Source organism: Plecotus auritus (genome assembly GCF_963455305.1).
Source record: "Plecotus auritus genome assembly, chromosome: X".
In the NCBI taxonomy this organism is placed as follows: Eukaryota; Metazoa; Chordata; class Mammalia; order Chiroptera; family Vespertilionidae; genus Plecotus; species Plecotus auritus.
Window position 1 is genome coordinate 141,805,085 of NC_137784.1, and position 24,012 is coordinate 141,829,096.

Below are 24,012 nucleotides of genomic sequence, written 5' to 3' on the forward strand. Positions count from 1 at the left end.
CCCTGATCCGGGACACACTTCAGGGCAAACCAGCTGGCCCCCACCCGTGCACCAGGCCTCTATCCTATCTAATAAAAGAGTAATATGCAAATTGACCATCACTCTAACACAAGATGGCTGCCCCCATGTGGTCAAAGATGGCTGCCCCATGTGGACACAAGATGGTCATGACAAGATGGCCAGCAGGGGAGGGCAGTTGGGAGGGATCAGGCCTGCAAGGGAGGGCAGTTGGGGGTGGTCAAGCCTACAGGGGAGGTCAGTTGCAAGGGACCAGGCTGGCAGAGGAGGGAAGTTGGGGGCAACTGGGCCTGCAGGGAAGGGCAGTTGGGGGGGACCCAGGCCTGCAGGGGAGAGCAGCTGGGGGGGACCAGGCCTGCAGGGGAGGGCAGTTAGGGGCAATCAGGCTGGCAGGGGAGCAGTTAGGCATCAATCAGGCTGGCAGGGGAGTGGTTAGAGGGTGATCAGGCTGGCAGGCAGAAGCGGTTAGGGGCAATCAGGAAGGAAGGCAGGCGAGCAGTTGGGAGCCAGTGGTCCTGGATTGTGAGAGGGATGCCAATCCTACCGGAATCAGGCCTAAACGGGCAGTTCGACATCCCTCGAGGGGTCCCAGATTGGAAAGAGTGCAGGCTGGGCTGAGAGACACACATCCCCCGTGCACGAATTTCGTGCACCGGGCCTCTAGTGTTTGTATATTTCCAGAAAACTCCTCCAAGCTCCGTGGATTCCTGCAACAACAGATTCCAGAGAAGAACTGACTGGACTGCTCCAGCCACAAATAAGCAGTGGCCCTCAAGACAAGAAGAGAAATAGTCCAGAAATAACGATGGTGAACACACCTTGCCATACTAGCAGTCAGCAGCTGTGCATTGCTGCAGGTTGCCCAGGACCAAACCAAGTAGGTCGGACCTGCATTGCCACCATTTGGCCACCATCCAGAACTAGCATATCATTGCTGGCATGTATACATAAGAAACTGTTGGACATTGAAATTGGGACTCAAAGAACTGTTGGCCCAAAAAGAAACTGACTGAAGGCTGATTCCTTTAATGCCTGACAACAATTTAAAGGTACTTGATAGAACTCTATCCTTTCCATTGAATTTAAAAATCTTAAAACATACATTCTTGTTAAATTTAAAAAATCAAAAAGGGTGAGATTCTGGGAGCTAATTCCAGCATGTCAGCAAGGGCTGAATCATCTGGGATGGCTAAAGGCATTTCCCCGAACCTGAAAAGGATGATTGCTTGCTGCCAGACAGCTCAGGGCATCTTAATCTACATGTTATTGCCTCCTGTTGGCCAAACACCTGAACAGCCAAAGGCAATTCCCCAATCTGACAATGCTTCTCTATGAAACCCTACCCTTTGATGTGTATATCTCCACCTTGCCTTAGGACAATTTGTGTTAATAAAAAGCAAGGGGTCCTGAGACAAGGAGAACTTGGTTTCTTCAGCCAAGCTCCTCTCCCCCCCCCCCCCCATATGCCTTTCAAAATTATTTTTTGTCTCTGGACTCTATTAATTTATGCACAGCCTCTTCTCCAGATTTCTGAACCCTTCTAGATGCTGGATCAAGACCACTGGCATTAAATGGCACCCAACGTCTGGCATTATGAAACTTTCACTCAATGTTTTCCTTTTTTTAAAGCAAGGATAAGAGAGTTTCCTCTAATATTTGGTTAATAATTACTTAAAATGGTGGGCATTCAAAACATAAATTCATTTTATCCATATTTTGAACCCAGTCTAAATTTTACTTAATAAATTATCAGAAAAAGTATTTTTTCTAGCTGCACCAATTTCTTAAAACAATTTAATAAAACAGAAAAAAAATACATTGTGAATATATATCCTTACTTGTCTCTCCCATAGGGATCAAACCTTAATCAGCTTTCAAATAGTAGCTGGAAGCAGCATTTGTTTCTCAAAGTGATGAAATAATGTCTCTAGAAAAGAATAGCCAGAGGTAAATAATATGGGATCTACCTATTTTGGTAGAATGATTTTGAATGTGCAAATTTCCTGATGGTGTTTGGACAGAGAAAACACTATTTATTAATTGAGGAGAAATGCTTCTCAGGAGAGACTACAGATTTTCAAGGGTCTGACTTCTTTTCTTTTACCATGGGAAAATTTTCTTCTGCTCCAATTGTAGGTGCAGAAGCATTTATTAAAACTAATCATCCTTGCAATTATCTAGTAAAGATTTGCCTTTGTCATGTGCACTTATTTCAATGAGTGACCTAGCTGAGGTTGACCTAGGACCACTGAAATCAGGAGCTTTGAAGTGAATATGTGTGATCTTAATGGATAAAATTCATCATCTGCCTTTTCATTATCCAGTATTAATGTCTGGTAGCACTTTTATTCAACTTAGACACAAGCTTCTCAAATGCATAGGCTTTATTTGCTCAAATTGTCCCTTATTTGTCTCAGTTAAGTAGGAAAAGAATTATATTAGAGACTTCTGAAACATCTAATTCAACTGGTACAGGATACTTTCATCTAGACCACTGGTTCTCAACAGAAGGTGATTTCTCCCCTAGAGAGCATTTAGCAATGTCTGCAGATATTTTTGTTTTGTTTGTCACAAAAAATGGCGGGGGGTGGGGGGGGGGGAGACAGGTGTATTGCTGGTATCCATTGGTAGAAGTCTGGTGTATTAGTGTTCTCCAGAGAAACAGTAGGATGGATTTACACTGAGTGGCCAGATTATTATGATCTCTGAACGCATAATAATCTGGCCACTCAGTGTGTGTGTGTGTGTGTGTGTGTGTGTGTGTGTGTGTGTGTGTGTGTATATATATATATATATATATATATATATATATATATATATATATATATATATTAGAGGCCCAGTGCATGAATTTGTGCATGGGTGGGACCCAGCCAGCCTGGCCAGAGGGAGGGGGACATGGGCAGTTGGCCGGCCTGCCTGCTGGTCGAACTCCTGGTCGAGGGGACAATTTACATATTAGCCTTTTATTCTATAGGATATACACTGAGTGGCCAGATTATTATGCGTTCAGAGATCATAATCATCTGGCCACTCAGTGTATAGTAATTGGCTCACTATGGAAGCTGAGATATTCAATAATCTGCCATCTACAAGATGGAGACCCAGAAAAGCCAGTGGTATAATCCAGTCCAAATCAGAAAATCTGAGAAGCAGGGGAGCCAATAGCTTAAATTTGAGTCTGAGGGCTGGAGAAGATGAGATGTGCCAAGTCAAACAAGCAGGCAAGAAGTAAAAGGGGCAAATTCCTCCTTCCTCCACCTTTTGCTCTATCAGGCCCTCAACAAGTTGGCTGATGTCCACCTACATTGGGGAGGGCAATCTGCTTTAGTAAGCGCACTAATTCAAATGCTAATCTCACAGACACATATATCCAGAAATTATGGGCAGTCATGTTCACACATAAAATTGACCATCATACCGGCAGTGCTGCTAAACATCCTTCAATGCATAAAGCAGCCCCCGTAACAAAGATGTTTCCTGTCCAAAATGTCAATTGTGCAGAAGTTGAGAAACCCTGACCCAGCCCCAAGCAATTCTAAAATTCAATCTTATTTCTTCTTGGTGTCAGATGATTTTGACTTTTTAAAAAAGTATTTAAGCCCTAGCTGGTTTGGCTCAGTAGATAGAGCATCAGCCTGTGGACTGAAGAGTCCCGGGTTTGATTCCTGTCAAAGGCATATACCTCGGTTGCAGGATCCTCCCCGGCCCGGACCCTGGTCAGGGCTCATGCACTGATTGATGTATTCATTTCTTTGTTCATTCATTACACATGAGACTTTACTGAACATCATTACTACTATGCTAAGAGCTGGGGACATAGGAGAAACCTGCAAAGATAGAGTTCTTTGAATAGCTCATTGTTGGAGGAATTTTGACATTTGTTAACACTTCCCTTTACCTGAGCCTCACAATTTAGTATTTGATCATACCCTGCTACTTATTATTCTCAAACTGACTTCTTTGTGTTTATTTCTCCACCTGAACCAGAACAAAATATCTTTGGACTAAGATTGCCAGATAAAGTATAGAACATTTGGTTAAATTTAAATTTAAGATAAACAATGAATAGTTTTTAGTATGAATATATTGAAAATGTTGCATGAAACACATTGATATTACAAAATACCATTCATTGAAATTCAAATGTAACTGAGCATCCTGTATTTTTATTAGCTAAATCTTGAAATATTGTTTAGGGCAAGGATTTTCTAATATTTTCCCTTCATTTCCACAGACATATGAGAAAGGCCTGGCTGTGAAGTGAGTACTCAAGCACTCAAAAAAGCAGTTGTCTTACTCCTTTGAGGTAGACAGAAAGTTAAAATAGTCTTCCTCCAAAGTTAGGGAAAGTGAACTACTTGTTCTAGTTCATAGTCACTTCATTAGTTAAATCAGTTGTGATCTAAAGAAATGATGGAGCTTAAGATGTAACTCCTGAAATGTTAAAATGAAGAGGAGATAATTTAAGCCCTAGGAATTTTTTTTCCAGCAGGATACAGTGGGCGAGAGTCTGTCTTTTAGTCCTGTACAATCCAAACTTGAGTTACACAGAGGGGCTTTGTATACAGATAATGTAGGGAAACAACTTGTTTCAGCCTCAATTATTTGAATAATTAATTATGGAAATTTAACACCAAAAGTATTTGTTCCACCTACCACTTTGCTATCAATGAACATAATGCCACTTCTACAATGAACATTGCGACTGAAAATACCCAAAGCTGCTCCTGAAATCTCAGCATTGATTGAATGACTTGACTTCAATGCCAGAAAGCATAAACAACCATTGCCAAATAAATCCTTTCTCAGCCCAGCAGGTCAGAGTTTCCATTTACAACACCAGCTACAAGTATTGCTTTTGAGAGGCTGAGCATACCTTGATATCTGGAATTTGTTGGTAAATGTCATACATAAAGCAGAGTATTATACAAATAGGCACTACAATTATACAAAATGTCATGACAACTTCACAACACTTAAGCTTTATTATACTTGTATTTCATAGCCAGGAGTCCTGTGTTCTAATCTTGACTGTAGAAACGGATGCTGTTGTTTTCAGCAGTTAGGGGTATCAGAGATAAGATTACTCCCTGTTCCTATTTAGAAACATCTGGCTGTTCCATGTCTCATTATTAGGGCCTGCCTGATGCTGACCTTTCTCCTTGTTCCCAGAGCTTTAGGTGGGTTTATAGGGAGGTGACAGCAGAGATACAGACCAAACAACTCCAAAGGTCTATTCCAGCTCTATAGTTCACATTATCTGTCATCTTAAGGTTTAAGGTATTAACTTTTCACCTGCCTTTAGAAAACAGAAAGGTGTTTTGTTTTTTTGTTTTTTTGTATTGTTCTTGGTAATTCCAGGTGGAGAACGAAGAAACGGCATGATTTACTAAAATAGGAAATAAGAAAGCTGGAAGAACTTTATTTCTTTAGAATACAGAAAATTCTTTATCACCCAATATAGTTGTATAATATTTTTCAAATTAAAACAAATTTATGAACCAATTATTAATTGTCAAACCATTTGAACATAAAGTATGCTTAATAAAATGATAGTCAACAGATTTAAAAATCTGTAATTCTGAAAATTTTTATAAATGCACACAGGTAGTCAGCATAGTATAATATATTCCTCACGCACCTATTCCCCAGCTTTAATATCTATCATCTATTTTGCCAGTCTTGTTATGACTTGTGGAAATAGTCTTAGTCTTGACATCAGTCATTGTAATAAAAATCGGCTTGGACAGTTTGTTTAGCACTTACGTTTCAAATGCAGTTTGTTTTTCTTCAGCATGCTCTATAACATATCTAGGTTTGACCTCTACCTTTCTGAGGCTTTATAGCTTAGTGTCTTTGCCTGACTCATATGTTGTGGGGCCCACGCCTCTGTGTTGTACCCCTTTGTCCCTGTCCTGCTCATGCTATGGCAATTAGGTCATAGAAGAAAAAGCTATGCTCTGGTTCTTTGGCCAGGAAGAGTCATTTCTTTTCCATCTCAACTTTGTGTTTGTCAGTCAGCTCAGTGCATTCGCATAGCTGTCAGCCTGTTAAGCTTGTTTCCTGACAACTCAACTTTCATCCCGTTTCTGGCCCTGGGGCAGGTCTTGCATTTGGCATCTTAAACCAGCTTAGAAACTTTTGAGTTGGATGTCCAGTCTTTAGTCTAATGTCCCATGACGGGCTTTAACTCTGATTGAAGTTGGGTCCGCCCAACTCTTGGGCTGTTTGAGGATGTGATTCCCTTCAAGCAAGTCCTTGAGGCAAAAGCAAGTCAATGGCCACTGAAAGTTCCCCAACTGACTTCCTGGGGATTTGGACACTCTCATATTAGGATCCAGCTGAGGATGGATACTTCACTGGGCAGAATCAAAAACCCTACAATTTACAATTTACAATTGTTAAATGGTTAAAATTCTGATTCAACGTTGTTAAAGAGCTGTCCTGGCTGCAATGGCTGACCCTTTCATCATTTGATCCCCCAGTGTATGTTTAAAAAAAGAAAAAATTAGCAGAGAAGTTGGGAAAAATAAACTGGTAAGCTCTAAAGAATATATTATATTTTTTCAAAATTCCATTCCCTGTCAAGTTTCCAGTACTAAAACGAAAAGAAAAAAATAAAATGTGCAACTTAGATAATATCAGGTGAACTCTGTTCTACACAGCTTGCCTCTTTATTGAAACCTCCTGTGGTTTCATAAGAAACTCACTGAAATATCTGTTAATGAAAAGCTGGATAGCAAGAAAGAAATAATAACAAGATTTTTATCTCTTTGGCAGTCTTTTAATAAAATAAAATGAAAGGAAAGTGAGTTCATTTTAATTGATGAAAGAAACATGGATTTCATCAAGTTGGAAAAGCAAATAAACACTGTTTGGGGCAAAGAGCATTCCTCTGTGCTTCTTGGTAAGAGTTGTTGAGCATTGCTCCATTGGAGCATGAATTAGGTTTATTGTAATTGTCTTTTCATATTTTGTTTTCCTAGGATTACCGAAATTTCTTATTTATAAGAGCTTATTTCCAATAATAACCACAGTGCTTGACACAGTATTGGTGCTCAATAAAATGTTCTTGAGTGGACGAATAAGAGATAATACATGATCTCTTCCTGAAGGATTTTATTATCTACTTGGGAAGAAAAGACACAAACACGCACAAAAATAAATTATGCTTCTTATTATTTTATGCATTGTTAAGTTTTCACTATTATTATTCTTTTATCACTATTAGTTTTGTGGTGTCTGTACTAAGTCTTAAAGGTGGGCAGCCTCCATCTTGTTCACCTCTTCCACAGGGAACACCCAGCATAGCAGGTGTTCCACAAATGCTTGCATAATGAACACATACCTTGCCATTAGGATCATCTTGAGATAGGTAAGAGGTTCTGGAGAATGGAGCTAGCTCTGGAACTGATGGGGAGCAGAGGACTGCAACAGAAGAGAATGTGCTCAAGGTGTGTGGTCCATGGATCAGCAGCACTAGCATGACCTGGGGCTTGTTAGAAATGCAGCTTCAGCCCAGCCAGCGTGGCTCAGTGATTGAACTTCAACCTATGAACCAGGAGGTCACAGTTCGATTCCAGGTCAGGGCACATGCCTGAGTTGCAGGCTGGAAACCCAGTGTGGGGCATGCAGGAGGCAGCCGATCCATGATTCTCTTTCATCATTGATGTTTCTATCTCTCTCTCCCTCTCCCGTCCTCTCTGAAATCACTAAGAAGAAGAAGAAAAAAAAGAAATGCAGATGAGTGGATTAAAAAACTGTGGTACATCTACACAATGGAATACTACGCTGCGGTAAAAAAGAAGGAATTCTTACCATTTGCAACAGCATGGATGGACCTGGAGAGCATTATGCTAAGTGAAATAAGCCAGGCAGAGAAAGATAAATATCACATGATCTCACTCATTTGTGGAATATAATGAACAACATAAACTGATGAACAAAAACAGATCCAGAGACAGAGAAGCATCCATCAGACCGTCAAAACTCAGAGGGAAGGTAGGGAGGTTGGGGGTAAGGGGGAGAGATCAACCAAAGGATTTGTATGCATGCATATAAGCCTAACCAATGGACACAGACAACAGGGGGGTGAGGGCGTGAGTGGGGGTTGGGGGGCAATGTGGGATAAGGACACATATGTAATACCTTAATCAATAAAGAAAAAAATTATAAAAAAAAAGAAATGCAGCTTAACAGACCCCCAGACCTGGGTGACGCACATTCAAGTTTGAGAAGCACTGCTTTTAGAGGCCTCATCTGACCACATGGTGCCAAGGGAGAAGATGAATCTTGGGAGCTACTCCATGTAGGAAACGTAGAATACTGAACAGGCCTGGACAACTGCCTAGATGTAGATGTACCACCACTTCCTTATCCACTCACCTATTGGTGTGCACTGGGGTTGTTTCCATCGCTTGGCTATTGTAAATAATGCTACAATGAACATAGGGGTGCACATATTCTTTCGAATTAGTAAACACCTGTCATCTTGTTGAATCACCCCTATGTTTGGCAATGCCAAGGTCCCCAGCCCCTTATTCCAGGGCCATAAATAGCTCCCCTTGCTGTCTAAGGGTGGGGCTCTAAGTTCCACCCTGGCCATCCAAGTCCTTGCTCCTACCACCACCACCAGTTTATCTGGGTTCCTGGCACAACAGTTACCAGAACTAACATATTGATTTGCTCAAGGAACAGTTTGCTATTAGATCATTGTAAAAGTGAGGCAATTTAAGATTGTCTGTAAGTTCTGCGTTTGCAATACTAGCGAGGAGCCTTCCTGAGTTATTTGTGGGCATAAGGGCGGGGGCGCGGGGAGAGAGAGAAGTGTCTATTTGATAGGAAGATGGGATGTCTGAGAATCCCACTCAAGTACATGCCAAAATAATGACAATACTGTGTGGTGGGTCAAAGTGGGTTTCATAATCTTGTTGGCTTTTTTTTTTTCTTTCTAGCTTTTTATCTAGCCTTCACCCCTCACTACTTTATTTCACTTTCCTCATCTGTAAAATGGGTTGTAAGGTTTAACTGGAATCCTGCAATGTAAAGCGCTTAGTAAGGTGCCTGGCGCCTGGAAAGAGCTGGATTAGTATTTGCTATTACCTCTGCTGCTCCATTCAGAAAGTAACTGGGGTGCTGGAGGAAGACACCTCAATCCCCCATCCTCCTAACCCCCAAGCTCTATTGTGCACTAGGGAAGCTGATGGGAAAACGCTGTGCAGAAGGCAAAGGGGTGGTAGCTGCAGGGAAGGACTTTTGTAGGCCCCAGGCAACCTCTTCGCCCAGGAGCACCCCCCCCCCCCAGGTTTCAGCAGCAGAGCGGCGGGCGGTGTCAGTGGCCCGCTGGCTCCACCCGGCCAGCACCAGCGCGTGGACCGCGGGCGGGGCTCCGCTCCGGGGTGTCCTGGGCAGGCAATATAAAGGCTCGGCAGAGGCTGTAGCGCGCGGGGGCAGCGGCAGCACAGCGGGCGGGGACCAAGACCCACAGACCAGAGCAGCGGGCACCGAGGGGCCAGCACCATGAGCAGCAAATGCGACGTGGTCGTGGTAGGGGGCGGCATTTCAGGTCAGTTGCGACTGAGCGCCTTTCCAATCCTCGTCCAGTGCGGGGCGGCCGTGGGCGGGGGCTGTGCCCAGGAGCCCCCTAGATCCTCTGAGAGCGGCGTATGGAACCTTCCCTCAGGCATAAGGTTTGGTGAGCCCCTGAATTGAAGCCTGGGACTGGAAGTCTGTTGAAGGTCTGGGGCGAGGCTTTGAATTTCTCCCTTGGAAGGCTGCCAAGCCTGTGCATGCTGTAATTTTTGAAGCAAGGGGAAAGGGGGAGGGCAGGGAAGAGAGTCCTACTTCGGGTTAGCACAAAGGTCTGTCACTTGCCCCAAGCGAAGATAAGTCATTTGCTCCAACCTGACCTGGACACTCCACACCCACATTTGGAGCAGGCATGCACCACAACGTATTGCTATCTTGACCCCCAGGAAAACGACCTTGAGCAGCGCCCATTCAGAAAAAAAACGGGGTTGGACTCTGGGGCAATCTATTGCCAAAGACCTTCCTGACCCCGATTCCCTGTGGCTCCGTGATTGTCACAGGTCTGCTGTGGGCTGCAGGGGTGTCTTGGCAAATGTCTCTTCTCCCCTCATTTTGAACTCCATCCCCTCTTGCCCTGCCCTCCTCCCCCAGGAGCTCAGGCTGCTGGTGTGGAAAAACTTGGCTCTCTGGCCCAGCCCATATTTGGCAGGGATGGGGACAGAGGCGACCTTCTTAGAAACAGGGGGTGGGGTGGGGGGTGCCGTTCTCACAGAAGGAAAGATGGAGTCAGTGGGAGAGCGTCCCCCTGAGGAGGGTCAGTGGGGTTATATGGGGTGGGGTCAGTGGGAATAAGCAATGCTTCCAGAACAGCCTGCTTAACAGGGCCTCCCGGTGCTTGAGGAATAATTAGGCCACCCAGGGATGTATTGGTTAAGACTCTGACAAGATCTCAGGAGCAGGGATTGGCCTGCTCCCTGTGAGGCTGGCAGGGCAAAGGTGCTCTGACTCTGCTGTGCCTGGTGAGGAAATCAAGGCATTGGATGTTGGGTGCTGCTCCTGATACTGGGTAGTTTCCTCCATTTCAGCCTTACCCGGCTTCAAGTCAGACCTCAGGCTAACTGCTGTTTGCCGGGCCCTCCTGAGCTTACCCATGCCAGACTTTGTGCCCAGTGCTGCAAGTGCATAGATGCATAAACACAACAGCATGCTGAGGTGAGCCAAGGCTATAGAGATTTCTTTTTCTTTCGGCAGTTTTGATATCTTCTCTCCTGGAAGAACTTGGACTTAAAAGTACATCTATCTAGGTGTTTTAGAAGTATTACTAAGTGCTTCTTGATGCTGCCTTATAAAGCACCCCATCTTATGGAAGCTGAAGGGTCTCTTTCCAGGTCCCCAAAGTCTTTTTCTTGCCCAAAGTATGTGTAAAGGGTTCAGATTCTTCTACCCCCTTATTTGTCCCTTTCTGATTTGTATTCCAAACCTTCAAGCTCACAGAAGTTAGGCTAAACTCATATGGGAAGGATAGATAAGGGTTTCGCTATTTTTTCAAGCAGTGGTGAATCTTGACACTCACCCCCAAACTCTCAAAACAAGGACCTTCTGAGCAGATCTTCCTTTTCTCAAGAACATTACATGGAATAAACATTGTTCTAAAAACCAAGAAAGCAGGGTTCCAAGGCTTTACTCAATTGCTCTATCTGCTACATGAGGATTACACCTATTTCTCATGGCTAGATCAATTTGTCATGGCTAAGGTCATTGTGAAGATCAAGTGAAGCAATGAGCGTGAAGATAGCTTTGCAATTTTGACATATGACACAATGTCCTACAAGAGTTTTGCTCATTTATTTAAATAGACCTTAGGGTAGGCTGTGGTAAGGGATGCAAAAATGAATTACATTGTTATTGCCATGGAGATTTGTCAATCCAGGAAGGGACTTGAGATACCCAAACAAGGCAATATAAAGTAGAAAGCAGTATGTGCCACAGGAAGAGTCCATTCATTGATTCATTCATTATTAATTCATTCAATGAACATTTACTTCCTGTCCCACATCTTATCCCCAAGAGAATGAAAGGTGAATTACACAGGACTGTTGCTCCTGGGGTGCTCACAAGGTGATGTGGCAGGCAGAGTCATGAAAAATTAATACTAATGACCTATGATGATAGATGCTTTAGTAGCACATGCAAAAGTCCTAGAGAAGGTGATTAGAGAGAATGTCAAACTCTATCTGAGAAAATCTGGGCAGACTTCACAGAGGAGGTGACAGTTGAAATAGGTCTTAAAGAATGAATATGAATTTACCAGAGGACTAGATGAAAAAAGCATTGTAAGCTAAGGAACAGCTTCAAAGGGGAGGGGGAGTGGAGAGATATGCAAAAAAGGTGAATGGGCCATGGCTGGTTAGAGCCTCATCCTGATGATATGCCAAGGTTGCTGGTTTGATCTCGTCAGGGCTCATACAAGAATCAGCCAATGAATGCATAGATAAGTGAAACAACAAATCGATCTCTCTCTCTCTCTCTCTCTCTCTCTCTTATCAATAAATAAAAATTTTAAAAGGTGAATGAGATTAGGAGGACACATTTCCAGTTATAAAATAAACAAGTCATGGGGATGTAATGTGTAGCATAAGGAATATAATCAATAATGCCATAATAACTTTGTACAGTACCAGATGGTTATTAGACTTAGCATGGTGATCACTTTGGAAGGTATATAAATGTCAATCCCTATGTTATATACCTGAAACTAAGATAATATTGTATGTCAGCTATGACTTTTAAAAAATTAATTAATTTACAAAATCACAAATATGTGAAAGAACATGGTAGCATGCTTAGGAAACCTTGAGAACTTCAGTGTGGAAAGTTGGAGTGTCTGGTAGGGGTCCGAACTACAAAGGTCAGTTGGCATGAATTGTGGGGAGTCTTGTATGTCATCCTCAAAAGGGTTAGCACTTCCTGTGGTCATTGAATGGACACTGAGGATTTTTCATTCACAAAGTGGCATTTGTCAATTGACAGAATTAGCAAAAAGAGGGACATGAGGAAGAGGAGAACAGGTTTTGGGGAAAGATGAGACGTCTGGAGTTGGAGGTGCTGGAAGGACACTCAGGGAGAGATGTCTAGCAGGTAAAAATGCAGGGAAGAAGTTGGATTTGCAGAAAAGTTTTAGTTGAAGCCACTGAAGTAAGTGAAATGATCCAAACCGAGAGTGTAGAGAGAAGAGAGAAGGACCAGGACAGAACCGAAAGAGAGGGTGCTTATCTTCACCACCTGAAGGAAGATATTTCAGTCATTCTCCATAGTTTGATGAGAGAGACGAGGAAACTGAGAAACTGGAAAACACTTTGTTAATCTTAGCTGAAATGTCATTTCCCAGGGTGGCCTTCTTAAATCCCTCCAGATGGAATTAGATGCCTCTGTTTAACTCTCCACTTCCACATTGTTTTTTTCCATGAGTTTTTAATTGTTCATGTATTAGTGTAATTACAGGCACACTTTGTTTTATTGCATTTGGCTTTATTGTGCTTTGCAGATAATGTGTTTTTTACAAATTGAAGGTTTATAGCAAGCCTATGTTAAGCAAGTCTATTGGCGACATATTTACCAACAGGTTCAGATGAAGGTTAACATTTTTTAGCAATAAAGTATTTTTAATTAAGGTATGATTGTTTTTAAAAGATATAAAGCTATTGCACACTTAATAGACTACTGTATAGCGCAAACAGAAATTTTATATGTACTGGGAAACCAAAAAATTCATTTGATTTGCTTTCTTGTTATATTCACTTTATTGTGGTAGTCTGGAACTGAACCCACAATATATCTGAGATTGTCTTTATATTCAATATCTTTATTTTCCACTGGACTATAAGCCTCTGGATGCTGGAAAAGTATCTTTTTTCCTTCCCAGAGTTCCCCCCAACCCTCATCCCCAGAGCTCTGCCTGGTCCAGTTAGCACTAAATGAATATGTTGAATTAAAGAACTTTACACCATACAAAGTAGCAATTGATTTGATCTGAAATTCACATCCATTTACTACCAACCCTTTTGCATTTCCTGCCAAATCATGTTAAGAACAGGAAACATGGTAAAATCAGAATTTTAGAATTAGTTAGGTGACTGACTCAATGATTTACATTTAAAAGTGTCTGAATTTGGTTCTGATTTTTAAACTTTGTTAATTATTAAACTTGGTACATTCTGATAATTCTCTGATAGTTTTTTTAAGCTGTCAGCAAATTTTAGTCACTCCCATTGAGATAAATGGAAGAGCACTAGGGGTATCGCTGGTTAATATATAACTTCTTTTTTTCCTGTTTGAAAAACTCCAAGGCAATTGTGAAACAGCTTTTTAGAAATCTATGTGGTATCTAGATACATACCTACTGATATGTCTTTCCTCTAAGAAGCAAGTCATCTCTGAGTCTTGGCAAAGTAGCAGCATTTTCCAGGAACTGGACCATAGCAGATTGTTTCTGTCTCAAGGCTCAGTTTTAGTGTTTGGGCTGGTGGAACCATGGAAACTATCTTTGGCAATTCTGGACTGGCTCTTGCTTAGTCCTCAAAATAAAAGCTGCTCAAAAAAGGAAAGTTGAAATAGAAAAAAGAAAGTGTCTGCCAGGCTTGAGAGAAGAGATTCAACCATCTGAGGGTGGCAGGCACTTGGCTAAGATCCTCAAAGAGGTGGAGCCAGCCTTCAAAATTGTAAGCAACACCTGGCAGGTGATCTGTGCACCCAGGAGAACAAGGCTGCTGCAGGCTTCCAGGACTGGTCTGGGCAGGGAGTGTCAGAGATGGATCATGAGCTGAGTGAGGGACATGGTAGACAGATATGACCTGTGTGTTAATTGCAAAACCACCTCCTCATCTTGGATGAAGAAAGATGAAGAACATCCCTGGGCTTCTATAACCTATGCGAATGTTTTAAAAAACAATAATTGTGTAGAAGGGCTTGGTAATTTGGATGTCCCATTCAAGGAGACGGTATAGAGAGGCCATATGGCAAAGTTAAAAGAGCATATACTTTGGTGTCAAACAGATGCGTTGTCAATTCCATTTCCTGTACTTACCTACTATATCGCCTTGAAAATTCCATAACCTTCTTGTTCTTCAGCTGCCTCACCTTTAAGATGAGATTTCGAATGCTTTTATGGCAGAGGATTAGAAAGGATGCACGTGACGGACTGTCCACTGTGCTAGCATTAGATGAAATGTACATGAAGGATTTTTTTGGAGAGGTGGGAATATTCTTTTAATAACGTGAATTACAGAAACAGTACTTATTTTGAAAATTTGTAAATTAAAGAAAAGCACAAAAAGAAAATGAAAATTAACCATAATTGATCTTACAAAAAACTAACTACTGTTATTATTGCCACGTATATTTTCTTTTTGCAAACCATCTATCATATTTGCCACATCATTGGTAGCCCTTTTAAAATAAGTAATAACATTGTGAATGTTTAGTTATATCTTAAATGCTTTTCTTTTATAAGATCTTAATAACTTTATCTTACTTCATATGATTATATTTAATTTATTTAACCAATCTCCTCTGGCTGAACATCTGTATTTTTAAATTTCTGCTATTTTAAAACTATTAGGAATATCCTTATACCTAAACCATTGTGCATAACTCTGATTATTTCTTTAGGAAATTCCTAGAAATAAATATTGGTAATCCTTTGAAGGCATTTAATAATTGTTGCAAAATTGTCATCCCAGGAAAGTTTTACTAATTTACTTTATGGTGGAGTTTTAATAACGGGCTTCTTAATTACTTCCATAGAAAACCAACATTCCCCCTCCACAACAATATAGAGAAAAGCATGGTTCTCCACCAGTTTGCAGTTGTAATGTAATGAAGTTATAGGTCTAAAATTATAAATGTCTTTAGTTTTATAAAATTTCACTGGTGACAAGTAAATTTTGCTTTCTACAATATGTTGGCAAACTGATTTTTACAAGTACTATTTTATCCCTACCATTATTTACTGGAAACATCTTTTTTCATACTATTTTAAACGTTTTTGGATGCCATTCATCCTGTGCTTCTAGAGATGTAACATCACTAATTAGACAATTCTGTTGTCTTTCAGCATAGAAAAGAAAATAGCCCTGTAAAAAATAATGATCTATGATTAATTATTTTTACCCATCTAGATAAGACATGAATATAGTCTTTGTTCAAAGTCTATTGTAACAGCTGATCAAACAGCTGTTTCCTGTTTAAATTTCAATTTCCTCTCTAGTTTGCATTCAATTACTATGTTAGATTTTATTTTATTTAGGAGTCCTGTAAGATACAGTTGACTTTCAGAATAGCCCTTTTATGCTCTGCCAGTTAGTCAAAATCAAACAGTCCTTGTTCAGCACTGATGATAAGCACACACAAAGGCATATGCTCAAATGAGTTATACTAGTTCATCAAATGTGTTTTCCTATCTTTTTTCTTCAGGGGAGAAAAAGAAATCATGTTTGCTGATTTGTTGATTGATTGCTTCATTCATTCAATATACCCTTATCAAGTGCCATATTTACCACATCAAGCAGAGGGAGACACATACAGCTACATACAAGCAGATGCTGAGGGGTGGTGGGAAAGAATCCCAATAAAGTTCATTTGGTTCAGATGACACGAGGAGAGGAGGATGGTAGCTTTATCAAAGGACCTGAAGGAAGATTTGATGATAGAAATTATTGGAAAGATAATCAGCCAATTTAAATATTCCTCCTTAAAATATAGCTTAAGTGGTTGAGATTCAAATATGTGCTCTAATATACACAGGGCGTTGAAATTTCAGTTTCACTCTTTTTAATGTTGGCCCTAAAATGGCAGTGTAGTGGATGCTGTAGTGAGCTACCCAGCCCTCTTCAGGATAGTTAGTCCCCCAACTCCACCAGTAGATGCTACTGGTTCACAGGTGAGTCCCTCTCTGGAAATTGCCCTTCACTGAGAGGAGTTGATTCACCCAAGGGCATTCCTTTACCCTGGGGGTACTCTGCAACAGATATGTAGGTATAGAGGCCTGGCACTCTTGCCTGAAGCTCCTTGAAGGATTGACCGAGGCCTCCATTGTGACTGCATTCAGTTCAACTCCTCCCTCTGCACAATCCTGTTTTCCTTACTGCTTTACACGTGTTTATCCCTGATAAAGCTTCAACACACAAATTTCTCTCAGAGGCTTCTTACCCGGGACCCTAATATAGACAGACAATAATTGAACAGCATTTTTGTTATGCATGTCAAAAGGTGTTCTAACCATGAAGCTTCAGTCAGTTGGAGGTGGAGGCCATTCAAATACTTGTGTGTTGGTTTTTGTTTTGTTTTTAGGATACAAAAAAAGCCAGAAGGGCCTGGCAATGTGCCGAGTCAGAACATTTTGAATTGGCATGTGGAGAGAGATGATCCTCTGTGTAATTCAACAAACGATTTAAGGGCCAGAAAATCTATTTTTTCCTTTTTTTCAGTAATCTGCTACTGGTTTTACAGTTGGGAAGAGGAGACAATTGTCCATTTAATACAAGTTTAGGATTGCTGAGAAAGGCAGGAATCCTGTGCTCTGGGTCCTGAAGGTTCTAAGCAGCCATTTCTGTTCAAATTGTAAGCACATCCGTGGGAGGGATAACCAGCCCCTCAACTGCTGACTTGTGTGATTTATGTACATCGGAATGGGGAGGGTACTCAAAGCAAGGTGCTTAGGATCCAGCAGTGCAGAGCAACTGGGAGACAAAGACAGACTTTCCCTACCGGCTCATTTTCTTGAAGATGATTACAAAGCATAGAAAAAGACTATATATAATTCAGAATTATATAAAGTCCAGTGGTGACAACACTTTGTTTCATTCCAGAAAGAGAGAGAGAAACCCTGGCCTTCTCAGGCCTGTCAAACCAAACCTGGTAGAGCTAGAATTACTAGCATTGTGATGACATGAACACCTGAGGATTCTGTTCTCTAACTGTAAAAGACAAAGCACAAATTATAAAAATGCTTGTAAAAGAAAATTGGGGGCTAGTTTTTAATCCTGTGATTCAGCCTCTTACATTTACTGTCTACCCAAAATCTTTGCTGGCAGCATACCAATCTATCTGTGTGTCTCCTGCTAGGCTTTTATTTAGAAAACATGATGTGAGGGCCTCCTATGTGCTGGGGTGTTAGGAATAAGAAATCAGTTCCAGCTTAACACATGCACACACACACAAATAATGATGTTAAATTACACTTCTTGTTCCTATTAATTGTTGGCTCATTTACAAAAAAAAAATGTACTTTTTGAATGGAAGAAACCTTTGTGTTTCTTCACCTTTGGAGTAAGAATGGATGCTAAAATAATTTTGGTTTTGGTTTCCAAGTGTGTCCTCTGCTAGCTGTTTTAGTCTCACTCATAAATGGTGTGATATTCGTGGCTTTCTGAGGGGTAAGTAGAATTTCATACATGCATTTTATGTTATCAGAAATCAGGCTGCATGCAGGAATGGTTAGACTCTGAAAGGAAATCACCTGGTCCTAATTGATAAAAGGCAGAACATCCAAAATACACTGCCTGTGATCTTTTCTCCCTTTATTCCTTTCCCTCTGACTTCAAGGGGAACATGTCCAAAGGGAAATTGAGTTTTCTGGAAATAAATCAGTCTGCCGGTCCACAATATTGAACTTCCAGTGGACAGGTCTGAGAAATGGGGAAAAGTACAAAGAGGTTGAGATGACTGTTAAGTTAAGGGAAGCAAAAAACATTTTGTGTGCGGAAGAAAAAATGATTTGGGGTTTACGCTTGTTTTATTTCTGGGTTTTAGTTTGTGAACAGAAAACTATGAGAACCTGATGAAAATGAGAAAGCATTTTTCTCCTATTGTGTTCTTTTAAAGGTATATTTCAGTAAACCAATGTCTTTTAAATCTGGCTTCCTTTCCTGTGGGAACCCCTTTCACGTCCCGTGTGGTTCAGGGTTCGGTTCAGGGTTCCAGTTCTGGAGAAGGCTGCACACAAATGAAAAGAGACTTGGAAAAGTATTAATTTGGGAATATTGGGGGCCAGGCAGGAGCCCACCTCTAGTGGGAGGACTACCCCCTGCTCTGGCCTTGCTATCCCTTTTATTGAGACTATGGCATACGCCCATAACCTTTAGGCAGGAAATTCCAATAACAGAAATTTACATAGGAGAAACAGAGGTGGAGGTTGTTTCAGCTAACAATGTTTTTACTAAACAGTGAGTGATTAAAACAATTAAGGTTGTTGACCAGCCTTCCCGGTTTCCTGTCCACATCTTTCTATTAGTGGGACAGTGATTGGTTTCCGGCATCTCCCCCGTTTCTTTCCTTAAAAAAAAAATCTTGCATCTGCAGACCAGAAATAAACACATAAGAACAAAAATGTTTGAGTCCCAATTTCAATGTCCAACAGTTCTGAGTCCCAGTTTCAATGTCAAACAATTGTGAGTCCCAGTTTCAGTGTCAAACAGTTCCTTATGTGTATACGTCAGCAATGATATGGATGGTGGCAATGCAGGTCCGACCCTCTCTGGTTTGGTCCTAGGCAACCTGCTGCATCGCACAGCTGCTGACTGCTAGCGTGGCAAGGTGTCGTCAGCGTCTTCCATCTCTGGACTGTTTCTCCTCTTGTCTTCGTGGTTGGAGCAGACCTGTCAATTCCTCTCTGTTGCAGGAATCCACATGGTCTTGGAATTGTTTTCTGAAAATAGACAAACATATTCTCGACCAAAAGTTAATAAAGGAATCTTTTCTATAAATTTTACTTGGGATCCTTTTTATTTTTTGCCCAAATGATTTTCCTTTGGCTTATTTTGATACCATGTATGTTTTTCATTGGTGTCTTGCTGTTAGCATTACAAATGAAAATTAAAAATTTTTTAAAGTAAAAATTTTCTAGATGTAATTTACTTACAGAATATTTTTTCTTACATTCTATTTTTCCACTATCCCCCCTTGTTTTGATTAATGGAGGCTTTTGGAAATTTTATAATGCAGTCTTGATAACTTTAAATTTTAATTTTTTGCACAAAAATATGACTGCTTTAGGTTCTTTGCATGTTAAACAAATTTACCATGAGAGAAACTACCAATATAAATTTTAGTTAATAGTTTAGGAACAGCTTTTTGTCCAGTACAATTAAATTTTCTTGAATATTCACTTAATTCAATTAGCCTATTTAAATTAATCTGAAAACTTGATTATTATTTTACTGTCAAATTTAATACTCTAACAATCTTCGTTTACCCTGTAAATATTAGTGGAAAGGATTATTTGCATCCTTGAGTAGGCCCTGAGCATTCCTGGTGCTAGGCTGGATTTAGATATAGGGCAGCTGCTGTTTGCCAAGTCTCTGTCTGGGTCCCGATCTGAGCTGGGCTCTGTTACCTGGGTCCCGATCTGAGTTGGACGTGGGAAGCGAAGCGGCCATGGGGGCAGGAGACCTCCCTCAGAAGGGGCGAGGGTTCAAGCCCCTGCAAGGCTTGGGGGGGGGGGTGAGGGGCTGTGCCCCACCTCTGTTGATTCCCAAGTTCTCTCCTGATGGCCCCTCTGCGACTGTGCCTGTCGTAAGTTGTTCCTTCCCTGAGGAATCTTACCCGTCTCTGGCTAACCAGTCATCCTCCGGGGCCAAGCAGGGTGATGTGAGGTTCAGTTCTGTCTCCTTGGTAGCCTATGCCCCTGTGGCCTCCACGCCCAGCACCTGCCTTGGGATCCCCTCACCTGCTGGAGGGGCCCTGGCACTGATAACACATCTTGGGGAACCCAGGTTTCTTCTCCAGGGAGGGCCCAGCTCACGCCATTGGGCCTGAGACAGATCCATGGTACCAGCCATCACGAGGTTTCAACCTCAGCATAAACAGAAAGCTCAGGCAACAAACAGCTGTGGGAGGGTCCCTCTTGGCAAAAAGGGCAAGAGAGGCCAATATAGAATGCTCAAGTGCCTTCCCAGTGCCTTAATTCCTTTCTGGGAGGGATTAAATCCTTTCATGTCCTTTTTTAAATTGCTGCCAAATATGCAAAGAATTAGTTTGTAAGTTTGTTTGGGATAATTGTACAATATGCTGTTGTAAAATATTAAAAATTATAATGACCTTGTAGAATAATATTATGTAAGGATATTCTTTGCTCTAGGCCATGGCAATTCAATTTCAATCTGGCTGGCAATTTCTTTTTGTATAGACAAGGTCTTAGTTACATTTTTTTGCACCTCTCCCAGGAGCAAGTAGTGATAGTCCCCTACTTTAAAGGCCAAAACCTTTATAACATCTAAAAGTAAAATATAGTTATTAATTTTTATTTGATAAAGCTTTCCATGCGATTTCAAGTACCAATCGGTTAAATTTCAAAAATACTTCCTTTAAGAAGAGAGAACAAATTTCCTGTATTACTCCGGGCCCTTGGAGCTTTCCAAGAATCATCTCTGTTAAAGCCTTGAAATTTTAACATGGAAAAAAACCATATATGATTTAATTACCACAACTATATAATTTCTCCCAATTTAATTTGCACTTTGTACTTGTAAAGCTGGCAAGTCAAACATTCAGCGTTCCTAGATTAATAACAACATCCTGCTTACTTCGGGGAAACTTTCAGCAACAGATCTGTCCAAATTTCTTTTCATGCTTAAAAGATAGACAGATCTTAAATTTTTTCTTTCTTTTTCGCTTTCCGAAGTAATAACTAGCACCCAATTTGGCCAAGATTTGCAATTCCCTGCGAATTCTTTTATAATTTTTAAATGAAACCTTAAGTAATCTCATTGCGGGAGAGCGGATAGCCCTGCCCTCTCCTGCCACCTTTGAATTTCTCCACACCAGAGGCAGTTTCAGCAGTGGAGTTTCATTTCTTATTACAGATTTTAAATTCTAAATACCAATTAAGATTTTAATTTGAATAAGAAACCACATTATTTTATAACCTAATTCTTCCCCATTAGCCTGGCTGAAAAAGACATTCCCACCCTACTTACAGATCTCGACCCTGCAGTTAGTCCGTGGGCTTTGCGTGCGGTGAAACTCCCTCACCTTTTTCTCGGTGAACTTTTTTCTTTCCTTCGCTCTTAGGCGAAAAATATCATCTCCTCCAGAAGTCCCGGGTTCAGGCTCCAGATATGGGAACCCCTTTCACGTCCCGCGTGGTTCAGGGTTCAGGTTCAGGGTCCGGGTTCTGGAGAAGGCCGCACACAAATGAAAAGAGACTCGGAAAAGTATTAATTTGGGAATATTGGGGGCCAGGCGGGAGCCCACCTCTAGTGGGAGGACTACCACCTGCTCTGGCCTTGCTATCCCTTTTATTGAGACTATGGGATAGGCCCATAACCTTTAGGCAGGAAATTCCAATAACATAAATTTACATGAAACAAACAGAGGTGGAGGCTGCTTCAGCTAACAATGTTTTTACTAAACAGTGAGTGATTAAAACAATTAAGGTTGTTGACCAGCCTTCCCAGTTTCCTGTCCACATCTTTCTTTTTTTTTTTTAAAAAAAATATATTTTATTGATTTTTTACAGAGAGGAAGGAAGAAGGATAGATAGAAACATCGATGAGAGAGGAACATCGATCAGCTGCCTCTTGCACACCTCCTACTGGGGATGAGCCTGCAACCAAGTTACATGCCCTTAACCGGAATCGAACCCGGGACCTTTCAGTCCGCAGGCCGACGCTCTATCCACTGAGCCAAACCGGTTTTGGCCACATCTTTCTATTAGTGGGACAATGATTGGTTTCCGGCACTTTCTTATACAGGAATTCCTTTGAAAGGAGTTTGTAGGTTTAAAGATTGAGAGGGTTGGGGTCTGATAAGGCTGAAGGGATTAAGCAAAGGAAGACTCATGGGCACAGACAACAGTATGGTGATTGTTGGAGGGAAGGGGTGTGGGGGAGGTAGTAGAGGGTAAAGGGGGGATAAATGGTGATGGAAGGAGACTTGACTTGGGGTGGTGAACACAATACAGTATACAGATGATGTATTGTAGAATTGTACACCTGAAAGTCATATAATTTTATTACCCACTGGTCACCCCAATAAATAAAATACATTTTTTAAAAGATTGCTTGAGAATAAGTTTTAAAACCATCTTTAAAATTAAAAGCATTAGTGAATTTTAAATTTCCAATTAATATACAGTATGTGTGTGTGTGTGTGTGCGTGTGGGTGTGTGCATGTGTGTGTTAAGATGTTTTAATACCTTTTCTTAGAAAATAGGGATTAAAAAATAGTAGCATTTAGAATTTAAACCAGTCTTCAAATCATGAATTCTATATATAAATTCTTGGCATCGTTTCTCAATATTTTCCAAATACAGTGGATGAAGACTTCAATAACAATGAAAAATGATGTTTGCGAGTAATTTGTAAACTGAGAGTTTATTCAGTCTTGCTTCTAAAATAATTGTAGCTCTGTGTGACGAACAAACAAAATTTTTATGCAAAATAGAGTAACAATCATATCTGCCTCATATTTCTGAAAGACCTTGGTTGCATATAATTCTTGTACACATAAAAAAGGCAATATTAGGTTTTTATTTCTCAACAAATACATCCTATAAGGTGGTATGTGCAGTGCCTTTATTTGTATAATTTTACATTAAGTGAAAAGTCAGAAAAAGATTAAGAATGGGAACACAGGTTGAGGGCTTATATCACTCTCACACTATTATTTGTCTAGTTAAATATTGTTTCCTACATGTTTGGCCTCTGAGCCTTATGATATAGAAAGTTTGGACCCTATAGACAGTTATTTAACTAATATTATTTTCCAAAATAGTTTCCATGACCTAAGAAAAGATTTTCCAGCTTTTCATGCCATGTGTTAACCAGGCACTTTGAAACATCCCAGGATCCCACAGTTTCCTGCTTCCCTTCTACATCTTTGGCTGCTCCTCCAGTCTTCTTTGCCTACTAGCTGCGCCTCCACTGTCACCTTTTTTGGGAAACAAAACTGTCTTTAGACCAGTTTTCAAGATGAGATTCTTGACATTTGTAGTAGATACTGAAGGAGTCCTACCATCTGCCCTTGGCACTCATTCTCATACACTGGGACTTATGGCTTCTGATTTCTGCAAGTATTTGCCTGAGGGCCTTCTCTGGTCAATGGAGCCTTTCTTGCTTCCCATCCAGGACAGACAAGCAGTGTGGTGTGGTTAATGCCAGGAATAGCAATTACTTAGGACTGACAGGATAAATAACCCAGCTTCCTCACCTCTTTGTTGGAATCATTGAGGCATGTTCCACACCGTTTCAGAGTCTACTTTTAAATATTAGATAAGAAATGCTTTCCAATTTTTTGAGGAACCTCCATATTGTTTTCCATAGTGGCTGCACTAATTACAATGCCACCAGCGGTGTACAAGGGTCCTCTTTTCTCCACATTCTCCAGGTTCAAAATATAGTTCTGACCTGTCCACCTCACTGTCTCCTTGATCTGGGGGTCCTCATGTGGTCCACTGTAGTTCTCAGA

The 24,012-nt window shown here is 41.0% G+C and overlaps 1 protein-coding gene across 1 annotated transcript in view; it reads left to right on the forward strand.

Annotated features, from left to right (window-relative positions):
- The first annotated feature begins 9,323 nt into the window (after positions 1-9,323).
- The window catches only part of MAOB (monoamine oxidase B), a 73,063-nt gene continuing 58,374 nt past the window's right edge, over positions 9,324-24,012 (forward strand). The window contains exon 1 of the mRNA XM_080652096.1: positions 9,324-9,586. Within this exon, the coding sequence (XP_080508222.1) occupies positions 9,541-9,586 (46 nt within the window). The 5' untranslated portion in view covers positions 9,324-9,540. The remainder of the gene's footprint in view (positions 9,587-24,012) is intronic.